At 36.6% G+C, this 18,631-nt stretch overlaps 1 protein-coding gene across 7 annotated transcripts in view; it reads right to left on the bottom strand.

Moving 5' to 3' along the window:
* The window catches only part of ATP9B (ATPase phospholipid transporting 9B (putative)), a 179,146-nt gene that overhangs the window by 138,425 nt on the left and 22,090 nt on the right, over positions 1-18,631 (bottom strand). For 4 of the 7 annotated variants that reach the window (XM_083824962.1, XM_083824963.1, XM_083824965.1 and 1 more), the window contains exons 3-5: positions 9,953-10,103; positions 5,889-6,002; positions 1,931-2,039 (exon numbers count right to left, since the gene is read on the bottom strand). In XM_083824962.1, the coding sequence (XP_083681088.1) occupies positions 1,931-2,039; positions 5,889-6,002; positions 9,953-10,103 (374 nt within the window). Of the gene's footprint in view, positions 1-1,930; positions 2,040-5,888; positions 6,003-6,902; positions 9,912-9,952; positions 10,104-18,631 lie in introns of those variants that run through there. The other 3 variants (XM_083824967.1, XM_083824964.1, XM_083824968.1) reach the window with 3 other exon arrangements.

The raw sequence follows: 18,631 nt of genomic DNA, 5'->3' as shown, positions 1-18,631 counted from the left end.
CCCTAAAACTTCTGAAGAGCAAACTTCCAGCTATTTAAAGAACTAGTGGATGAGATCCCCTGAAATGCTGTCCTTAAGGAACAGAGGAACTCATCAGAATGGGCAACTCTTTAAGGACACTGTTCTTAGACTGCAAGAACTCTCCATCCCTACATGTAAGAAATCAAGCAGGGAAAGCAGGAAACCAAGATGGTTGTGTAAGGAGCTGCTGGACAAACAGGTATAAAAAGGTAAATGCACAGGCAGTGGAAGCAGGGGCATGTGGCCTGGGAAGAGTACAGAGATGCCACATCCAGATGTGTAGGGATGGGATCAGGAAAGCCAAGGTACAAATGGAACTGAACTTGACAAGGGATTCAAAAAATAACAAGAAGGGATTCTATAGGTACATTGTTCAGAAAAGAAAGGCCAAGGAGAGTGTAACCCCTTTGATAAATGAGAAGGGAGAGCCGGTAACAACAGACATGGAGAAGGCTGAGGTACTCAACAACTTCTTTGCCTCAGTCTTCACTGCCAATCAGGCTTCCCATGTCTCTCACGTCTCTGAAAGTGTAGGTGAGGGCTGGGGAAGAGTCCCTCCCCCTATAAGCACAGAGCAGGTTTGAGAGCACCTTATGAAACTGAACAGATGCAAGTCTACGGGGCCCGATGCCATGCATCCCAGGGTCCTGAGGGAACTGGCTGATGTAGTTGCCAAGCCTCTCTCCATCATTTTTGAAAAGCCATGGCAGTCAGGTGAAGTCACTGGTGACTGGAGAAAGGGAAGCATCACTCCCATTTTTAAGAAGGGTAGAAAGGAAGATCCAGGGAACTACAGACCAGTGAGCCTCACCTCTGTGACAGGGAATACCATGGAACAGATCCTCCTGAAAGCAATGTTAAGGCATGTGCAAGATAAGGAGGTGATCCAAGTCAGCTAACACGGCTTTATCAAGAGTAAATTGTGCCTGAGCAAACTGGTGGCCTTCTATGATGGAGTGACTGCATCAATCAACAAGGGAAGACTGACCGATGTCATCTATTCAGACTTCTGCAAGGCCTTTGACATGGTCCCACATGACATCCTCACCTCCAAACTGGAGAGAGACAGATTTGAAGGGTGGACTATTTGGTGGATAAGGAATTAGCTAGATGGATGCAGCCAGAGAGCTGCAGTCAATGGCTCTATGTACAGTGATGGGTGGAGTCTTTCAGGAGTCTGTCTTGAGACCAGTACTGTTTAATATCTTTATCAATGACAGAGACAGTGGGATCAAGTGCACCCTCGCGAATGTTACAGATGACACCAAGCTGAGTGGAGCAGCTGATACAACAGAAGGAAGGGATGTCATCCAAAGGGACCTGGACAAGCTTAAGAAGTAGCCCCATGTGAACCGAATGAGGTTCAACAAGCCCAAGGGCAAGGTGCTGCAATCCCAAACACCAGTAAAGAGGTGGTACACTCAATCCCCTTATCAATGTCATTGATAAAAATATTAAACAAAACTGGCCCCAGTACTGAGCCCTGGGGAATACCACTGATGTTAAAGCATTCTGTTCCTATTATGCAATCACATGATTTCAAATGATATGCAAAAATTAAAAACAGTATTTTTAATACTTATCTGACTCTCAATACATCAACCTGTTCTTATGTAAAAATATATCTACTAAGATTGAAAGACTCAGAAATGTTATTAGATTGTATTTCTTAGTTACTGATTCCTTATTTCATATATGCACTTGATATACAACTGACAGTGCTGCCGATTTACTGTTCAGATCAATTTCAGAGTACAGCACACTGAAGTAACAGTGCAAAATAGCATATTTCAAAGATATATACAGTAATATACATTTCCTTTACAAGCCAAAGATTTACAGTATTACTTTCTATGTGTATGACAAAAAGATTAAATATTTAAGGATTTATACAAATGGTTTTACTAACCTCGTACTGTCAGCTTGCTATACAACTGTGAGTTCATTTCCTTGTCTCTCTTGTAACGACGATACTCATCAACAGCTTCCCGTACCACTGTGACTGTCAAAACAAATCCCTGTTAAAGATACAATGATGCAACTCAGAATTGTCAAAATGCTAGAACAGAAATACACAAGCAGGAACACTATATAAACTAAGAACATGAACTTAGAATATTTACTTTTTCATTCATTCGGATTTTTTCTTTTTCAAATGTTTTCTTCAATCTGTTAAATTTTTAGTCCAAAAAGGAAAATCATACTTGTATACCATATACATATAATTTGAAAATGTGGATATTCAAATTATGTCTAATTTAGATATAAACTGAAATGTAAAAAAAAATTAAATGCCTCAAAAAAGTAAAAGACAGATTTACAGTTTTTTAAGCTTATTTCCCCATCTTCTGAAAAATCTGGGACTTTACAACAAACATTTAAAAAGTCTCCAGTTCAAATACTGGTAAATTCACTGCCTTTTGCCTAACAGATAGAAATGAAAAGGTAACAGATGCTTAATTATTTTTGCCATCTTACACTTATTTACCATCACACTACAAATATTGACAAAGAAAAAAAAAAAGGGTTCTGTTCTGAAAAATTAAGTATCTAAATGTTTTGGCTTCACAGGACACTGCCACTGCAGCTTACACTGGAAGTGCAGAGAGTTCCACATATAATTAAGTTTCTGGCCACACAAATAATATGCTGGCTAAAAGGAATACAGAACAGTTCAGGGATATAGTTGTAGGAGTTTCCCCTCTCTCTTTCTAATTCTTCTCAGATATGGTTTCTGGCTACTTGAAATCAAGTACTTAGTCTTTCTCCATCAGTGGAAGAGAAATAACATTTTATGACAGTAAAGGGAGCTTATTACTGTCATACAAGATTACTAAAAAAATTATTCACAAATCCTCCAACAGATAAGGCTTTAGATTATCCATTTGGACTCAGAAACACATCAGTATTTTCCTCCTATGCCAGAAAATATAAGCCATTAGACTACTTTCTTGCAAAATTCCAACAGTGTTTGCCAGCCTTCCCCTACTTTCTCAGCAGAAAGAAGTCAAGATGTGGAGCTTTTTTAGAACAGTCTTGACTACAATATTTCTTTCCAATAGCAAGGGCATTTTGCATTTCCAGCCCCGAATTCTAAGGTTTAATCTGTTGCAGGCTTATAGTTACATAGTTCTTTTTTGTTCATGTTTACACTAGCTACATCAATTAAATTAGAAACTGCCTAAAACACATTCCTGCTCACTCCTCACACCAAATCCCCTAATACATGCTAGTATTATTTAAACCCAAGTTTCAGATCTTAATTTAGCCCTTTGAGATAGCAGGAGGTTCAGACAGGCCTGCCTTAGAACTCCATTTTCAACCCTCAGAAATATGAAAGTACTTTACAAAATCGGTCAACTATATTCTGAAAAGTGTCTGAGGATCTGACAGGACTGACATGCTGCTTTACTTGGAATAAAAGTTTTCTCTAATTTTTATAAAATTGTTTATCTTCATTTTCTCCAGACACCTTAAATCATTGCCATTCTGAATGGCCATTTGCTAGTGCCCCTAACCACCATCTCTACGCTTTAGAGCAGTAGGGTTTTTCCCCCTCTTATGGCAGCATTTTGTATTATCTTCATGAGCTTTGACAACAGAAATATTTTAGTAGCATAAGAAAGGAACTCTTGAAATGCTTTCCAATATTTGCCACTTGCACGTATCATATTCACTAGGCAGTAATCAAAGCACAGAATGTGAGGTGTTAATTTCAAGAATTTCTCCTGGAAATCACCTGCTGGGTAGCTCCATACAAATGACCATGACTATAAGGAAGTATTTAACACATCCCTTTTTCCTCATTTACCCAAAGGAACTGGACATTCTTCCAAAGGGGAGCTGAAAGCTAATCTAACAAGAAAACTCCTTCTGTTGTCTTTCTTTATAGGTGGTTAAAAATCTTTAGCACACAGCTTCCAATCAAATTTATGTCCCTTACATCCTTGGATGTTGGACTTGAAAGAAGAGTTCTATTCTCTACTATGCAAATGACAACAAAGGAGTAAAATACAGCCTTGTTTGAAGAACTCTGGTGCTTGATTTAAGTGCAAAGTGAAGAAAGGGGAGGGGAAGAGGCAGAGTGACAAAAAACACCCACCTTTTAGAAGACAGTCAGCTTCTATTCTGTGGTTTTAAGTATTGTGCTGAATAATTTTTGTTTATTTTAAACTCTTGAGAGAAAACACGAGCCAAAACTAAGTAAACTAAGTTATAGCTACTCCTCTTATTCTTGATGAACATTTCCCAACAATTTACATGCTCTTCCAGGAGAAAAAAAAAAAAAAAAAAAATACCCTCATCTGCCAAGCCACAATAACAACCCAGGGGGTCTGACATAAATGTTTTATATTTTCATCATACATACTGAGCCTTACTCAACATACAGTTAATCTTGTTTACCTGGAAGTCAGCTACTCAAGTAGAAAAAAATGAGTTTTCCAAAAACTAAGCACCAGCAACAAGATCTCAGTTTGTGCAAGATGTGAAAACCAGAAACATTATTCAAAATATCCCTGAAGAACACCCACAGGTCTATACAAAACAGATTCTGTGTTATACAGTATTATTTTATTTTTTTGACAGAGATAAAATGGGCTGATATGCCTGATTTTTTTTTCTCCTTACTACCCCATTAACATACAGCACTTCACAATTAAGAGACCAACTTCCAAACAAGGTTAACTTCTGTCTTTTGTTACTGGGTCACTAACAAAGACCTTTGTAAATATTCATTTTAGAACTCCCACAGTTGAACATTTTTTCTGTCTTGGAAGTGTTTTTTGTTGCAGCAATAGTTGTCTGGACATGGAGGTGTGAAGAATCTCCAGGACTGCCTCTTCATTTATCAGTACTTAAAAGGTCTTATGTCTCAGCAATTAAATCAATCCAGAATATTTACTAGAATGACTGAAAAACAACCTTTACTCAAGCAGTCAGCATGTCACTACTCCTCTTGAACACCTCTTGCAATAAACACTAGTGAAAAATACAATTTTAAAAATAAATTTAGAAAATAAGGTATTTGTTCTTCCTGGTCTGCTTTTACACCTGGGGCAATGGTGATGGGAAAACGAAAAAAAAAAAAAAAAGGTAATGATTCAGTTAAAATAATATATGAATTCAAAATCACAAGAATATAGCTGGCAGACTACCATAACAGCCTCTTCTTCAGAGGACAGTTTTTCCTGAGGTTTGAAAATTGTAAGTCAGAAGCAACTATTTGAACAGTTTCCCAAGAATATACTGCAGAATGTTCAATAATAGACATACTGAAAGGAAACCAGTGCAACTGGCAATGCAATCAGTCAGGAAAAGCATGTTTAATGCATAACTTATTTTCAAAATACCTTTTCCTCCTGCTTTACTCACAGCTTAATTGTGACTTTTTTATTTTTTAATATTTATGCATTTTTTTGTGAAAAAAGTACAGGATCAAAACCAATACCATAAGAATGCAAAAATGTATGCTTTCAATTATGACCTAGCCTTAAGACATAAAATAGTGAACAAAAACAGAAAAAAAAATAACACACAAGTATTGAATGCTGCCAGTAAAGTTCTCTACCAGCTAAATTTTTTCTTTTTTGTTTGTTTGTTGGTTTTTGTTTTCCTCTTTTCAATCTCTCAAGAGACCAACTGTTACAAAGGAACATTACTGATTCAGACTAGCCACTTAATAAAAAAGGTTAACAAACAACACCTTCTGCAATATCTGCTGTAATACTGTACTTTGAATTAAGTATTTTACTTCTGCTACATATTTCATCAGTGTAGTTTACCAGATGAAAATCTATGAAATATGTACATGAACTCTTCAGCTGAAGTTTAAAAAACCCTCTTTTTAATAGCATTTTTCTGTTTACCAGAGGAGCCCAGTACGTATACAGGTAGCCTATTTTCAATGCTGGTACAAACTGTGAGCAGGACACGACGAGAAAATAGAGATTCAAGAAAAACTTGAACTGTTCATATAAAACCTAAAATGAGAAACACAAAATAGATAAATTCCTTAATATTTATGCGTATAGTATACATAAAATTCACTTTATCGTGACAGTAGATACAAAACCTATGGCATACTAAAACACATAGTACTATAACTGTGCTATACAGTACAGCATATTGTACAGTATATTGTACTGTATAGTACAGTATAATATCCCCAATACTATATATATTATTATTATTTTAACATTATAATGCTATTTTTGTTGAGAAAATTCCTCTGATATGAATGCCTCTTTTCAATCTGGAAAAGCAATTTGCTGATTTTTTGACATTTTGAAAACTGAACTATGTAAGCTCATCAGTCTTTAAAAATATTATATACATATCAAGATCACAGTGCAAAGATTCACTACGGAATTTCAACAGAAAATGGAATTCAGATGTTTGTAGAAGCATCTTGTAATAATTTTATGTTCACAATAGTTACCTTTGTTTATGAAACCAAGTGAGTTAAGTTTTATTTTTTTCTTAAAGTGCCAATAAAAACACAGAAGACTGTATCTGAACTTTCACTGCTTAAAGTTCTCATTTTTAGCTGCTAAATCTTTTCTTCCTAAAAATACAGCATTACATCTTTTTGTTAAGTACCAATACTTCAATTCTGCATTATCTGTCTTAAGATGCTTCCTTTCTTACAATATTCACAGCTCAGCCTTAAATAAAAAAATAAAAAATCATTGGCATCAAATGAACAGAAACCCCATTTACAAAAGTATTATATTATTTTAGACTTTGTCATTTTAACCTCTACAGAGTAAGAAAACTGAGTAAGATATACGATATTGCTCTTCATCAGCGTGAGAATACCCTAAAACTTCAACCCCATCTGCAGCACATAGAGAAAACAGTACACATCAATTCCTAATTACTTTCATTCACCACATTCCCTCAGCACACTCCCTCTTCCATGTAGCCACTGAAGTTTCTACTCTTGTACAAGCTGAAGATCTACAACTCATCTGTTTCTCTCTGAAGATTCTCAGCTTTTAAAGGGGCCAAGGTTACCATCAGCTGAGACACGTTCCTTCAAAATTACCACAGTTCTTAAAAATAATGAAACTACTCAGCCTTCAAGAATAAATGTTGTTTAGGAAGACAAAATGACTACAGAAATGATCCAGGGAGAGTGGGTAGGTATTGTTCTCCTTCCAAAAGGCTATCAGATGGAATCTCAGAATAAGGTAGTGTTCTTCAGTTTCCATAGCAAGACCAACTTTTTTTTTTTTTTTAATGAAAGCAATGACAGTTTACTAAGTTTTTAGAAAGTTTAAACTATGCAATATTAATAATAACATGGACGTGAAGTGATCTGGAAAAACGACTTAGCACTAAATTTCTCAAAAGAACCTTTTGTAATAAATACTGATACAGAGGATGTGTCTATTAATAAATAAAAGTTTGGTCTAAACTCCAAGATAATTGTTCCAGTTCTAATTGAAGACAAAGTACCCTCACCACAGAACAAATTGTTCCATATTCCAAAAGAATGACAGATGCTGGCATCTGGTATAACATGACACCTCTAACTACTAGGGAGTGGCTAGCTACTAGAAGTGGCTACTGAACTTGCAATATTATTCTAGAATTGTAACTCCACAGTGAGTAATAAATTGCTTCAAAGCCAAAAGTTTCAAAACAGATCAAAACCACATTTAATTAGTATCTCTATCTTTTAAGTTTACAATTCAGTTGACATTGCAATGACTCTGCATGAAAGTCAAAGCTACTTGACAGATATCTATTGCTTTCATCAGTGCAACGTTATTACTTATGTAAAAAACTAAGCCCTAGGAAAAAAACTCAGAAAAGTTAATCTCAACGTGTCTTTCTGGCAAAGTAGCAGCACCTTAATGTCGCCAGTGTCTTGCAAGAGCGTTATATTACTACTGTTCTGCTAAAAGGCTACCTAGACAACCTCAAATCTTCTGATTTTTTCAAATTTGGAACTGACAAAACTGTAAAGTCAAAAAGATGTTATTTATGGAAATGACCGTAAAATTCCTAAACAGCTGTACCAAGTGATGAAGAGGAAATAGTAAAGAAACTGCACGATCTGGTACAAGCAGTATTTTATATAAAGGTAAGGAATTAGAACTAAATTTGGAAACATTAGAGCTCTTTTAGCCAGTAAGATTCTGTTAACCTTAACATTTTATATCAAAGTACAAGCTTTATATAATCATTGAAAACTACCCAAAACTGTCAGTTGCAATGTTAAAAAAAATATGATCCTAAACAGAAGACTAATCTTCAAATGATTATTTCAACTGGGGCAACTCATTCAGGTCAACATTTATAACTTAGTTACATCTATGGATTTGGAACCAATACAACTGTGTTCCCTACAAATTATTTGTAGTAGAACAGTGCAAATACAGATAGCTACAGAGTACTTCCAATCAATTAAAAGTGTTAATTTATGTCTAAAATTAAAATTGAGAAGCATTTTATTTTCACCAAACATGGTGTGATATGCACTTAGGATCCCACTTTCTTCTGAAGTTACTAAAGAATTCCCAAATAATTTATAAAAAATATTTCTGATCCTGGCTATGCAGTTAAACCAAAATTTTTCAAAAGAGATCAAAAAAATAACATTAACTCTCTCAACAGAGAATTGCAAGCTATGGCTGATCCTTACAGGAAACATGAATCTAGTTTAGGACTTGTAATCTACACTGCAGATTTCCAGTCACAATAATCAATAGCTTACTATACGCGTAATGAATTTTATGACCTTTAGGAATGCATATGCAGCTTAGCCAATTTCAATGTATTTAATAATTTAAAATTCAGAAGAAAATATTTACTTGGTTCAACAGAGATAAGAGTATTTTATCTGCCTGTGATAAGTGACATTTTATTTCTTTGACAGGAGATCAGTCTTAATTACAAAACCATTTGGTTTTGTTGTTGTTGTTTTAATAATGAAATGTATTAGAAAGCACCTGCAAGTCACTGGACCAAAGGGGCTAGAGGAATAGAATCAATACTCTTACTAATCTGCATGATCACTTAAAAAGATAAGACAAAGCATGTCTGTATTCAAATGTAGAATACATTTTTTGCAACATGTCACAAAGTATTTCAAAAGCATATTAGCAAAATTTGTAATATCATCAGTATACATTTTTAGGTGTTAACTGGTGACGCTTCAACAGCTGTCTTCTCTATTGTTGTACTTCATTATAGCAACTAATTTTTGAAAAGTAAACAGACAATATTTCATCATCTAGACTGCGAACGCTATAAGCAAAAAATTGACACATACGGGTTCTTGAAAAAAAAGAAAGCAAAAAACCTGCATCTACTCCACAACAAAAGTATTATCTGAAGGATTGCATTCAAAACTACAAGGACTTCATTATTTTTTTAAACTGCAGTAAGAAATACAACTCTACTAAGCTAGGCCTTATTTCCATATAAACCAAAGAGATTTTTCCTTATGAGTTCATATTTCAAAATGCATCATTTACTGTGCTTTCAATGGCAGTGAGCACGCATAAATATCTATATTAGTACATTGATTTTCAATTGTTTCTCAACTACAGTCAGTATTTTGTGGCACTTTCACAACTGATAGTGTAGAATTGCCTGTTTCAAAAAGAGGATTACAAATTTCTAATGATGAACAGAAAAATTCAAGGAAATGCATCTCAAATTTGTAAAGCTTCACTGAAATCCAACTGTTCCAAGTCATACAAATTGCACTTCTCTAGTAAATACCCCTTTGAAAATACAATTAAGAAAAAAGCAGCTTTGCTCTTACTGTCAATTGCAATTAAAGACATTGAGATAAAGGTAGAAAAAAAATGAAGAATCTGGGCAAATAAATGATCTTTTCACAGAATTGCCAAATAAAGAAAACGGTATAGAACATACAGTCAGGCCAATACCAGAAAACGATTAGTAGCCTTACCCCAGGTATAAAGGTAAAGACGTTGTATTTTTGATTTTTAATGGCATTTTTGGGGTATTTTTCTTCACACTTTTCGGGACACCCAAGCCACACTGTGCGAGCCTTCAGCTCTTTCTTTCTTCGGCAAATGTTTATAAGCCAATCAGAACAACTGAAAAGAAAAATAATTGTTTACTTTCAAACTAAAAATTTACTGTATATGATAATCAATTTCAAACATGGAATCCTGAAGCTAAGAAAAATAGGTGCTTTTTTTCACTGTATCTAAATTAGTAAGCATGATGTTGTCTTCTAATATTTAGGTTAATTACACAGAACTCTTAGACACACACACAAATATACTCACACATTTATGTATACACACACACTTTTATATATGTGGATATGTACATATATACACTTTATACATCTATAAAAACACATAAATAATATCTATCTGTAGATATATATAGTTGAGCAACCTGGTCTAATGGAAGGTGTCCTTGCCCTTGGCAGGGGGGCTGGAACTAGATGATCTTTAGGTCCCTTCCAACCCAAGCCATTGTACCATTTTATGAATGTTATGTAAATATATATATTTGTTTACACGTTTTATGTTATATATAGTAATGTATATGTAATATATATGCAATACATATATAATGTATAATGTACTGTAATATAATGTAATATGTGTAATAATGTATAATAATATGTAATAATGTAGTAACAAAGTAGTGTAATACATATAACATGTAATATATAATATATGTAATATAATAATATATATGGATCCATACAAGTCCATGGGTCCAGATGGGATTCATCCCAGGGTGCTCAGAGAGCTGGCTGACATTATCACGGGACCTCTCTCAAGTATTTTTCAACAGTCTTGGGAATCTGGAGAGGTCCCAGTTGACTGGAAGCTAGCAAATGTTGTACCAATTTTCAAGAACGGTAAGAGAGAAGACCCTGGCAACTACAGGCCTGCCAGTCTCACGTCAGTGCCTCGTAAAATTATGGAGAAGGTTATCCTTGAAGTTATAGAAGCACACATGGGGGACAACGCAGTCATTAGTCCCAGTCAACATGGGTTCACGAGGGGTAGGTCCTGTTTGACTAACTTGATTTCCTTTTATAATAAGATCACCCATCTAGTCGAACAAGGGAAACCAGCTGATGGGATTTTTTGGATTTCAGTAAAGCTTTTGACAGAGTTTCCCATAGGATCCTGCTGGACAAAATGCCTACCATACAGCTAGACAAAAAAACATCATACAATGGGTGAGCAAGTGGCTGATGGGCAAGGCTCAAAGGTTTGTGGTAAACGGGGCCATATCAGGCTGGTGGATGGTCACCAGTGGGGTCCCCCAAGGCTTCATTTTAGGGCCAGTCCTCTTCAATGTTTTTATAAATGATTTGGATGTAGGACTAGAAGGTGCTTTGAGAAAATTTGCTGATGACACTAAACTTGGAGGAGCTGTTAACTCTGTTGAGGGTGGAAAGGCCCTGCAGAGAGATCTGGACAGATTGGAGAGCTGGGCAATCACCAACCACATGAAGTCTAACAAGAGCAAGTGCTGGGTCCTGCACCTGGGACGGGGCAACCCTGGCTATACGTACAGACTGGGCAATGAGACGCTGGAGAGCAGCCCCACAGAGAGGGATCTGGGGGTTGTGGTTGACAGCAAGTTGAGTATGAGCCAGCAGTGTGCCCTGGCAGCCAGGAGGACCAACCGTACCCTGGGGTGCATCAAGCACGGCATTGCTAGTCAGTCGAGGTAGATGATTGTCTCGCTCTACCCTGAGCTGGTGCGGCCTCACCTCAAAGTACTGAGTACAGTTCTGGGCACCACAGTACAAAAAGGATGTGAAACTGTTGGAGAGTGTCCAGAGAAGGGCTATGAAGAAGGTGAAGGGCCTAGAGGGGAAGACGTATGAGAAGCGGCTGAGGTCACTTGGCTTGTTCAGCCTGGAAAAGAGGAGGCTGAAGGGAGACCTCATTGTGGTCTACAGCTTCCTCACGAGGGGGAGCAGAGGGGCAGACGCCAATCTGTTCTCCTCAGTGACCAGTGATAGGACCTGAGGGAATGGAGTCAAGCTGAGACAGGGGAGGTTTAGGCTAGACACCAGGAAGAGGTTCTTCACTGAGAGGGTTGTCGCGCACTGAAACAGGCTCCCCAGGGAAGTAGTCACTGCACCAAGCCTGTCAGAGTTTAAGAAGCGTTTGGACTGTGCTCTTAGTCATATGGTCCGAATTTTCAGGTAGACCTGTGTGGTGCCAGGTGCTGGATTCGATGATCCTTATAGGTCCCTTCCAACTCAGGATATTCTATGATTCTATGATAATATATATACACATAATACATATAATATATATATATATAAATACACACACACGCAAACATTTGCATATTCTTTACAGGAAAACCTAATAAAATACTTTCAATACAGAATCACAGAATGGCTCAGGTTGGAAGGGACCTCTGAAGACCATCCAGTCCAATCCCTCTGCTGAGCAGGATCACCTAGAGCACATTGGGCAGAACGGCATCCAGGTAGGTTTTGAATATCTCCAGAAAAGGAGATTCCACAACCTCTCTTGGGCAACATGTTCCTGTGCTCTGTCATCCTCACAGGAAAGAAGTGCCCTCTCATATTCAGATGGATCTTCCTGTGCTTCAGTTTGTGCCCACTGCCTCTCATCCTGTCACTAGGCACAACTGAAGAGAGTGTGCTTCCATCCTCTTGACACCCTCCCAATACAATTTGACACGCATCCTCTTGACACACCTCCCAATACCCCTTACCCTGACATAGATTAAAAAATACTAGTTAATACCAGTCAGTACTAGCAATGACTAAATTCTCCCATCATTAAATAATTAACTCATCCACCATATGTTACAGTTCTTTGGCTAAATTCTTCATCTTGTATTACTGATGTTATAATTATGCTAATGGTTAAAGAGGAGATAAGTCTTCTGTTACATAAAGTTAGAAAAAAAAACCAACCGACATCTTTGTTAGACTACCACTATAACGTAAACAGTAAAATTTAGTCTGTAGCAGAAGTAACAGGGAAGTTTACCTAATGCCACACTGTAAAACGTTTTCAAGGAAAACAGAAACGTAAGCTCTAGAAGCAGACCACATAACCATATGCAAGGATGAAATTCAGCTCACAAAGAAAGAGCATCCTTGCCTAATCAGTTTACAGAAGCACTAAAGAGGGTATAAACTATGAGCAATGAGATGAACAGAAAGAGCTTACATGCACCTATAAATAACTGCAACTCAGACATTGACACAAGAATTATGGGATAACAATGTTAAGAGGGAACAACAACAACAAAAAAGCTGTGAAATGGAATCACAGAATCAGAATCACAGAATGGCCGAGGTTGGAAGGCACGTCCAGAAATCATCAACCTATGGACAACACCCCTGGTTTTGAATATCTCCAAAGAAGGAGACTCCACAACCTCTCTGGGCAGCCTGTTCCAGTGCTCTGTCACCCAAACTATAAAGTTCTTCCTCATATGGCAAACCTCCTGTGGTTCAATTTATACCAATTGCCCCTTGTCCTATCACTAGCCACAACTGAGAAGAGTTTGGCCCCTTTCACTTCACATTATCCCCTCAGGTTGGTAAGATCCTCTCTCAATCTCCTCTTCTCTAGGCTAAACAGACAGACCCAGATCACTTAGTCTTTCCTCATAGGACAGATGTTCCAATCCCTTAATCATCTTCGTATCTCTACACTGGACCCTCTCTAGAAGTCCGATGTCCCTCTTGTACAGGGGAGCCCAGAACTGGACACAAGACTCCAGGTGTGGCCTCACCAGGGCTGTGTAGAGGGGGAGGATCACCTCCCTTAACCTCCTGGCAACACTCTTCCAAATGCAGCCCAGGATACCGTTGGCCTTCTTGGTCACAAGGGCACACTGCTGGCTCATGGTTAACTTGTTGTCCACCACGCCCTTGGGATACTATCTCTGCATTTTTAATACTGGTGGAGAGGCCTTAATCATGTTGGGAGTCTGTTCTAGACTAGTGATTTGGAAAGAATGAGTAGACAGGCCTTTTTTGAGCACTCACTGCAGTCAAAGAACAGGCCAAAGTGGTAACAGTGGATTTCAACTACACCAGCACGTGAAAAGAAGTGATGTAAGTTTCCTAGTGAGGTGTTTGAACATAATGGCAGTATGCAGGCAAAGAATTGACTGGACAGCCTCTTAAGGTCCTTTCATAAACAGTTTTTCCACAATTGCAGTATCACAGTACACACAAATAAGCACTGGAGAAAGGCTGATAGTTCGCTTGCATCACTACAGTCCCACTTGAAATGTTCTTTGTCTGTAACCTGTACTATCACAGGTCTATTTAAAAACTAATTTTGCCAAAGAACAAATGAAATTCAAAGTTGCTGGGTCTTCTTAGAGAAAACTAGGTTATGCAAAAGTAAAATTATTCAAAGCAACCATCACTTGGTTCTTGAAATGCCACTACACAATACTCACAAGCCGTCATTTCAAGACTTCAGCTTCAAATGCTGTATTATTAAATCTTCCTCTTTGACGCTTTTGCTATGGGACTGATGTCAATTTAGTTTGATTCGATGCATTTTATTTTTGTAATATATATAAGTCCATTCAGAAACTTTTTTCCATCAATTTTAAATAGTAACAAGGAATTATTCTACTTTAAAAACTATAACAGCATTAGTTCAACATTCAAAATGCAATCATTCTGTTTACTAACATACAACAGTTCAGAAAAACCTTACAGATGTCTTGATCATGACAAGCAAGTTTAAAGCAATACAAACAGCACTGCTTTCTACGTGTCACAGTTCCACAATCAGTTTAATGACTGTGAACTTATCCTGCTGCTGCTGAAATGGCTAGTACCATCTACCTCCTATAATAAAGTTGTGTATTCTTCCCCTTCCCTCGTGATGACACAAGTATTTGTGCAACTGCATGGGTTAACCTGACCAGCAAACTGATCCAGCTGTAAGCTAACATGGAACAAAAAGTGGGGCTGATTTCAGGCAAATCCAGTCCTGATCTTTAAAATCTAGAAAAATCATAAAAATAGTTGTAAAAACACAGGTTACATGCTCACAGCATAAGGTGGAACAATTCAACTTCATGCCAGATGGACTTAAACTTAGTAAAACTGCTTGTGGAATTAAAGCTTTAAACACATTAGTTTTCAGGGCATGTGGTAGAGGACAACACAACTGGAAGATAAAGCTTAGCTGTATAATAGAAAGCGATGATATAGACCTGTGGCAAGAAAGTTCTGAGGAAAATTATTTTTTCTAGGAAAGTGAACAGAAGCATGACAACTCCTGTCTACAAGCCTGTAGAGAGAAATATGATGATGGCCTTTGAAATCTTGCATTGTTTAAATCAGTTTGGAATTTGACTAGTCAAATCTCTCTTTTGTAGAATAATCTCCACATATACTAAGGAGTTTTCTATTGCTAAAATTAAGCATTTAACTAAAGCAACTAAACTAGTGCCTTTCTTGCCATGGAGCCCTTCTTCTACTTTCTGCATTACAGATTGATAGAGAAGCTGAAACAGATGTCATAACAACCATCAGTTTAGCAAATGCCAAAAAGTACAGACACAAGAATGACGTCTGACTAGTCAACAACTGTGATACCTTTGATAGAAAGGACTGACACAGAGCTAAAAACACTGAAGTTCTCAGACACAAGAAAAAATGAAAATATTACAGGTTGTGCCCAAATCAATACTGTAATGTTTCCGATGAGTCAAAATCAGTGTTTTTCATTTAGTCTTAACGGTAAACGTTGTATCACAGGAAGACTAAGAGAGGGGCACTTGCCTCAAATCCAAACCAATTTACATTTATTCAGATTTTTAAGAACAACAGTCTAGCTGATATTTTTGAAACTCAGATTATTGAAACCCAACACACACTTAATCTGTTCTCAAATTAATATTCTGTGATATGAAAATTTTTGAAAGACTACTGACCCTTTTGTGGGCTTTTTGTAACCCCTAAATATGAGTGAAACAAACATCAGGAGATAAACTGGAATAACATTCTCCGAACTTCAAAAATTCCAAAAACAATGATCAACACAAACTTGATCCTTGATTTTCCTGAAATCTTTAATGGAAACACCTTAGGCTATAAATCCAGTGATTAAAAAAAATCACATTCTTAGTTGATTTAAGCATTTATTTCAAATGTCCTTGCCTAGAAAGTTCAACAGATACATAAAAAGCTTGCTTTAAAAAAAAAAGAAAGATAGCTATAAACTGTGATGCATGTATCAATATAACAGATTGTATATACGAATAAATGAATAAGAGATAAAAGAACTTTAATGTATAGGCATAAACAGGGGGTGGTTTTTTGTTTTTTTTTAAACCAACCTGCTTCTTAACATTTTTATTTTCCAATTTGAAGGAACTACGGTAGTCTTTAAGTCACTGACGCTATACTCAAAAAACATTCAGCAATTGTTAAATAAGGACCTTTAACTTTTCATAAATACAGTGCATCTCGCCAAGTCAAAAGCTAAAGTAAAAGTCTCAAATGACTCTGCAGCTCTAATAATAAGGACTTTTTTCCCCCTTTTTTCATTACTTTTATCCTACAAGCTTAACTGCCAGTATCTTTCACAAAACATCATTTTCATCAGAATGGAAAGATAATATAAAAGCTCTATATTGTGTGCAAGGGTCAGCTTTTCCTTATTAGGTTTTAAGTAGCAGAAACTAGTTCTGCAAAGAAAACATACTGTAATTATTGTACTCAACAGGTAGCTTCAGTAATCAGGCCAAAAGCAACACAGTGGTCATGTCATTCTTAAAAGATCAGCATTTTCCCATGCTTCTGCATAACAAATGCATTGCAGATTAATTGGAAGCGTACAGGCCATCTTAGAGCCCAAATTAATCCGAGCATTTGATATCCCCTTCACTTCATATGGAAATGCCATTCAATGGCACCATTTTCATAGGGACAAAGTGTTTTTTGATAACAAGTGGAATGTAAATCTCATGAGAAAGAAATCAATCCAGCCCAAAGAACTCCAGAGTATTGATCTATGTGCATTATAATTTCACAAGCTTGAAGAGACTTTGTAAGTTAAAGGGGAAATGATTACAGCCACAAAACAGCTGCTATATCACAGTTTTCTTTTAACTGTGTTATGAAAGCAAGAAATATGCAGTTTCTGAAGTTAAAAGTTTTATTGTTCGAATTAAGTCTTCAGTTTGTTCAAAATCAAAGACATTTGATTTAATTATTATTTTTTTTTCAAATGTAAAAAAAGCTGCAGATTTGCAAATAAAGTTCACACCATTCAGTTCTGGTCAACAACAGTCTATTGTATACACAAGTTAAAAGCTGAATAATGCATTTTACAATATTAATTTTAATGTACACTGAACTTTGACAAATATTCCATATTTGCTCCTGCCAAAAGGGTGAAACTTTTTCAATTAAACAACCATCTGATTATTAGTAACAATAAAGTAACAAAATATATAGAATATAAAATTGTAAAACTGCAAAGTAAGATGGAAAGCTTCCACTCCCAAAAATGAGTTTAATCCCAACAATGCAAAACAAATAAACTAGTGGGTTTGGGGGTTGGTTTGTTTGTAAAAAGTAAAGTGTTTTTGGACTCAAACACAAGATTTTCCCTAAGAATTCAAAAGAAAACAGGGGCCCCTTGAGCTTGGCTTCAGACAAATGCATAGTTTTATATTGTGTTCACCTTTCTATGACAGCTTTGAAAAGAAAACAAACAAACAAACAAACAAAATCCTTACAATATAAGTTAAGACACAAAAGGAAGTTCTGGGTGGGTAGAAATTTAAACGTCATCCAATTTCAGGTAGGAGATACTAATTTCCACAGAAACAAGGTTAAATTTTACATTCTGTTGAACTGAACAGGTTTCAGACTGCTATGCTGTCTGATTTAATCTGATATTTAATCAAATATTACACTTACAAAAATGCAGCTTGCCTTCTGGAAGCAAGTAAATTTCAGTTCTTTGCAGAAGTTGTATAATCTACCATCAACACAAACGAAAATAATTTTCTCACATACTCCTTTCCATTCCAACTGTGAAGGCATCAACACCCAGTTTTCCACCAAACCAATATCTTACACCCTGATTCTGCTACACAGTATACGGCAATACTGTAGCCTCCACATCTCCCATATGATCTTCCAAATGTTCCTAGACAATTTTATGAGCTGCAAGTAGGCAACTCAAAAACTCTAGCATTCAGTAGCTCCCAATAAACATTCATGGAGTTTAATTATGATGAGAAACCACCAAAAACAGTAACTGTTAACACTGAATGCAAATCCTTGACTTCTACCAAGGACAAAGCCCCAAGGGTGCTTTCAGCCAAAACGAAACCTCCCTATTACCACAAAAAGTATTTACATACACAGAACCTCACCCAAAATGAGGTTTTTATCCAGCCTGACTGGACCAGTAGATAAGATCTCTGCAAGGTACCACGGGAACCATTTTCCAGCTAATTTTCTCCAAGTCGCCTATGTAGATCTCTGCACCTATCCTGTGTGAATATCCTCTACCTGCAGAAGTCCTACTGAAATTCCAGGCTTCTGCTAGGATCTGGTCATTGTCTTTTTTTTTTTCATGAAAAAAAAAATCTGTCATCA

Source organism: Anser anser, assembly GCF_964211835.1.
Source record: "Anser anser genome assembly, chromosome: 2".
NCBI lineage: Eukaryota > Metazoa > Chordata > Aves > Anseriformes > Anatidae > Anser > Anser anser.
Note: the sequence above shows the minus strand (reverse complement) of the source record. Positions and strands in the feature narration are given on the sequence as shown.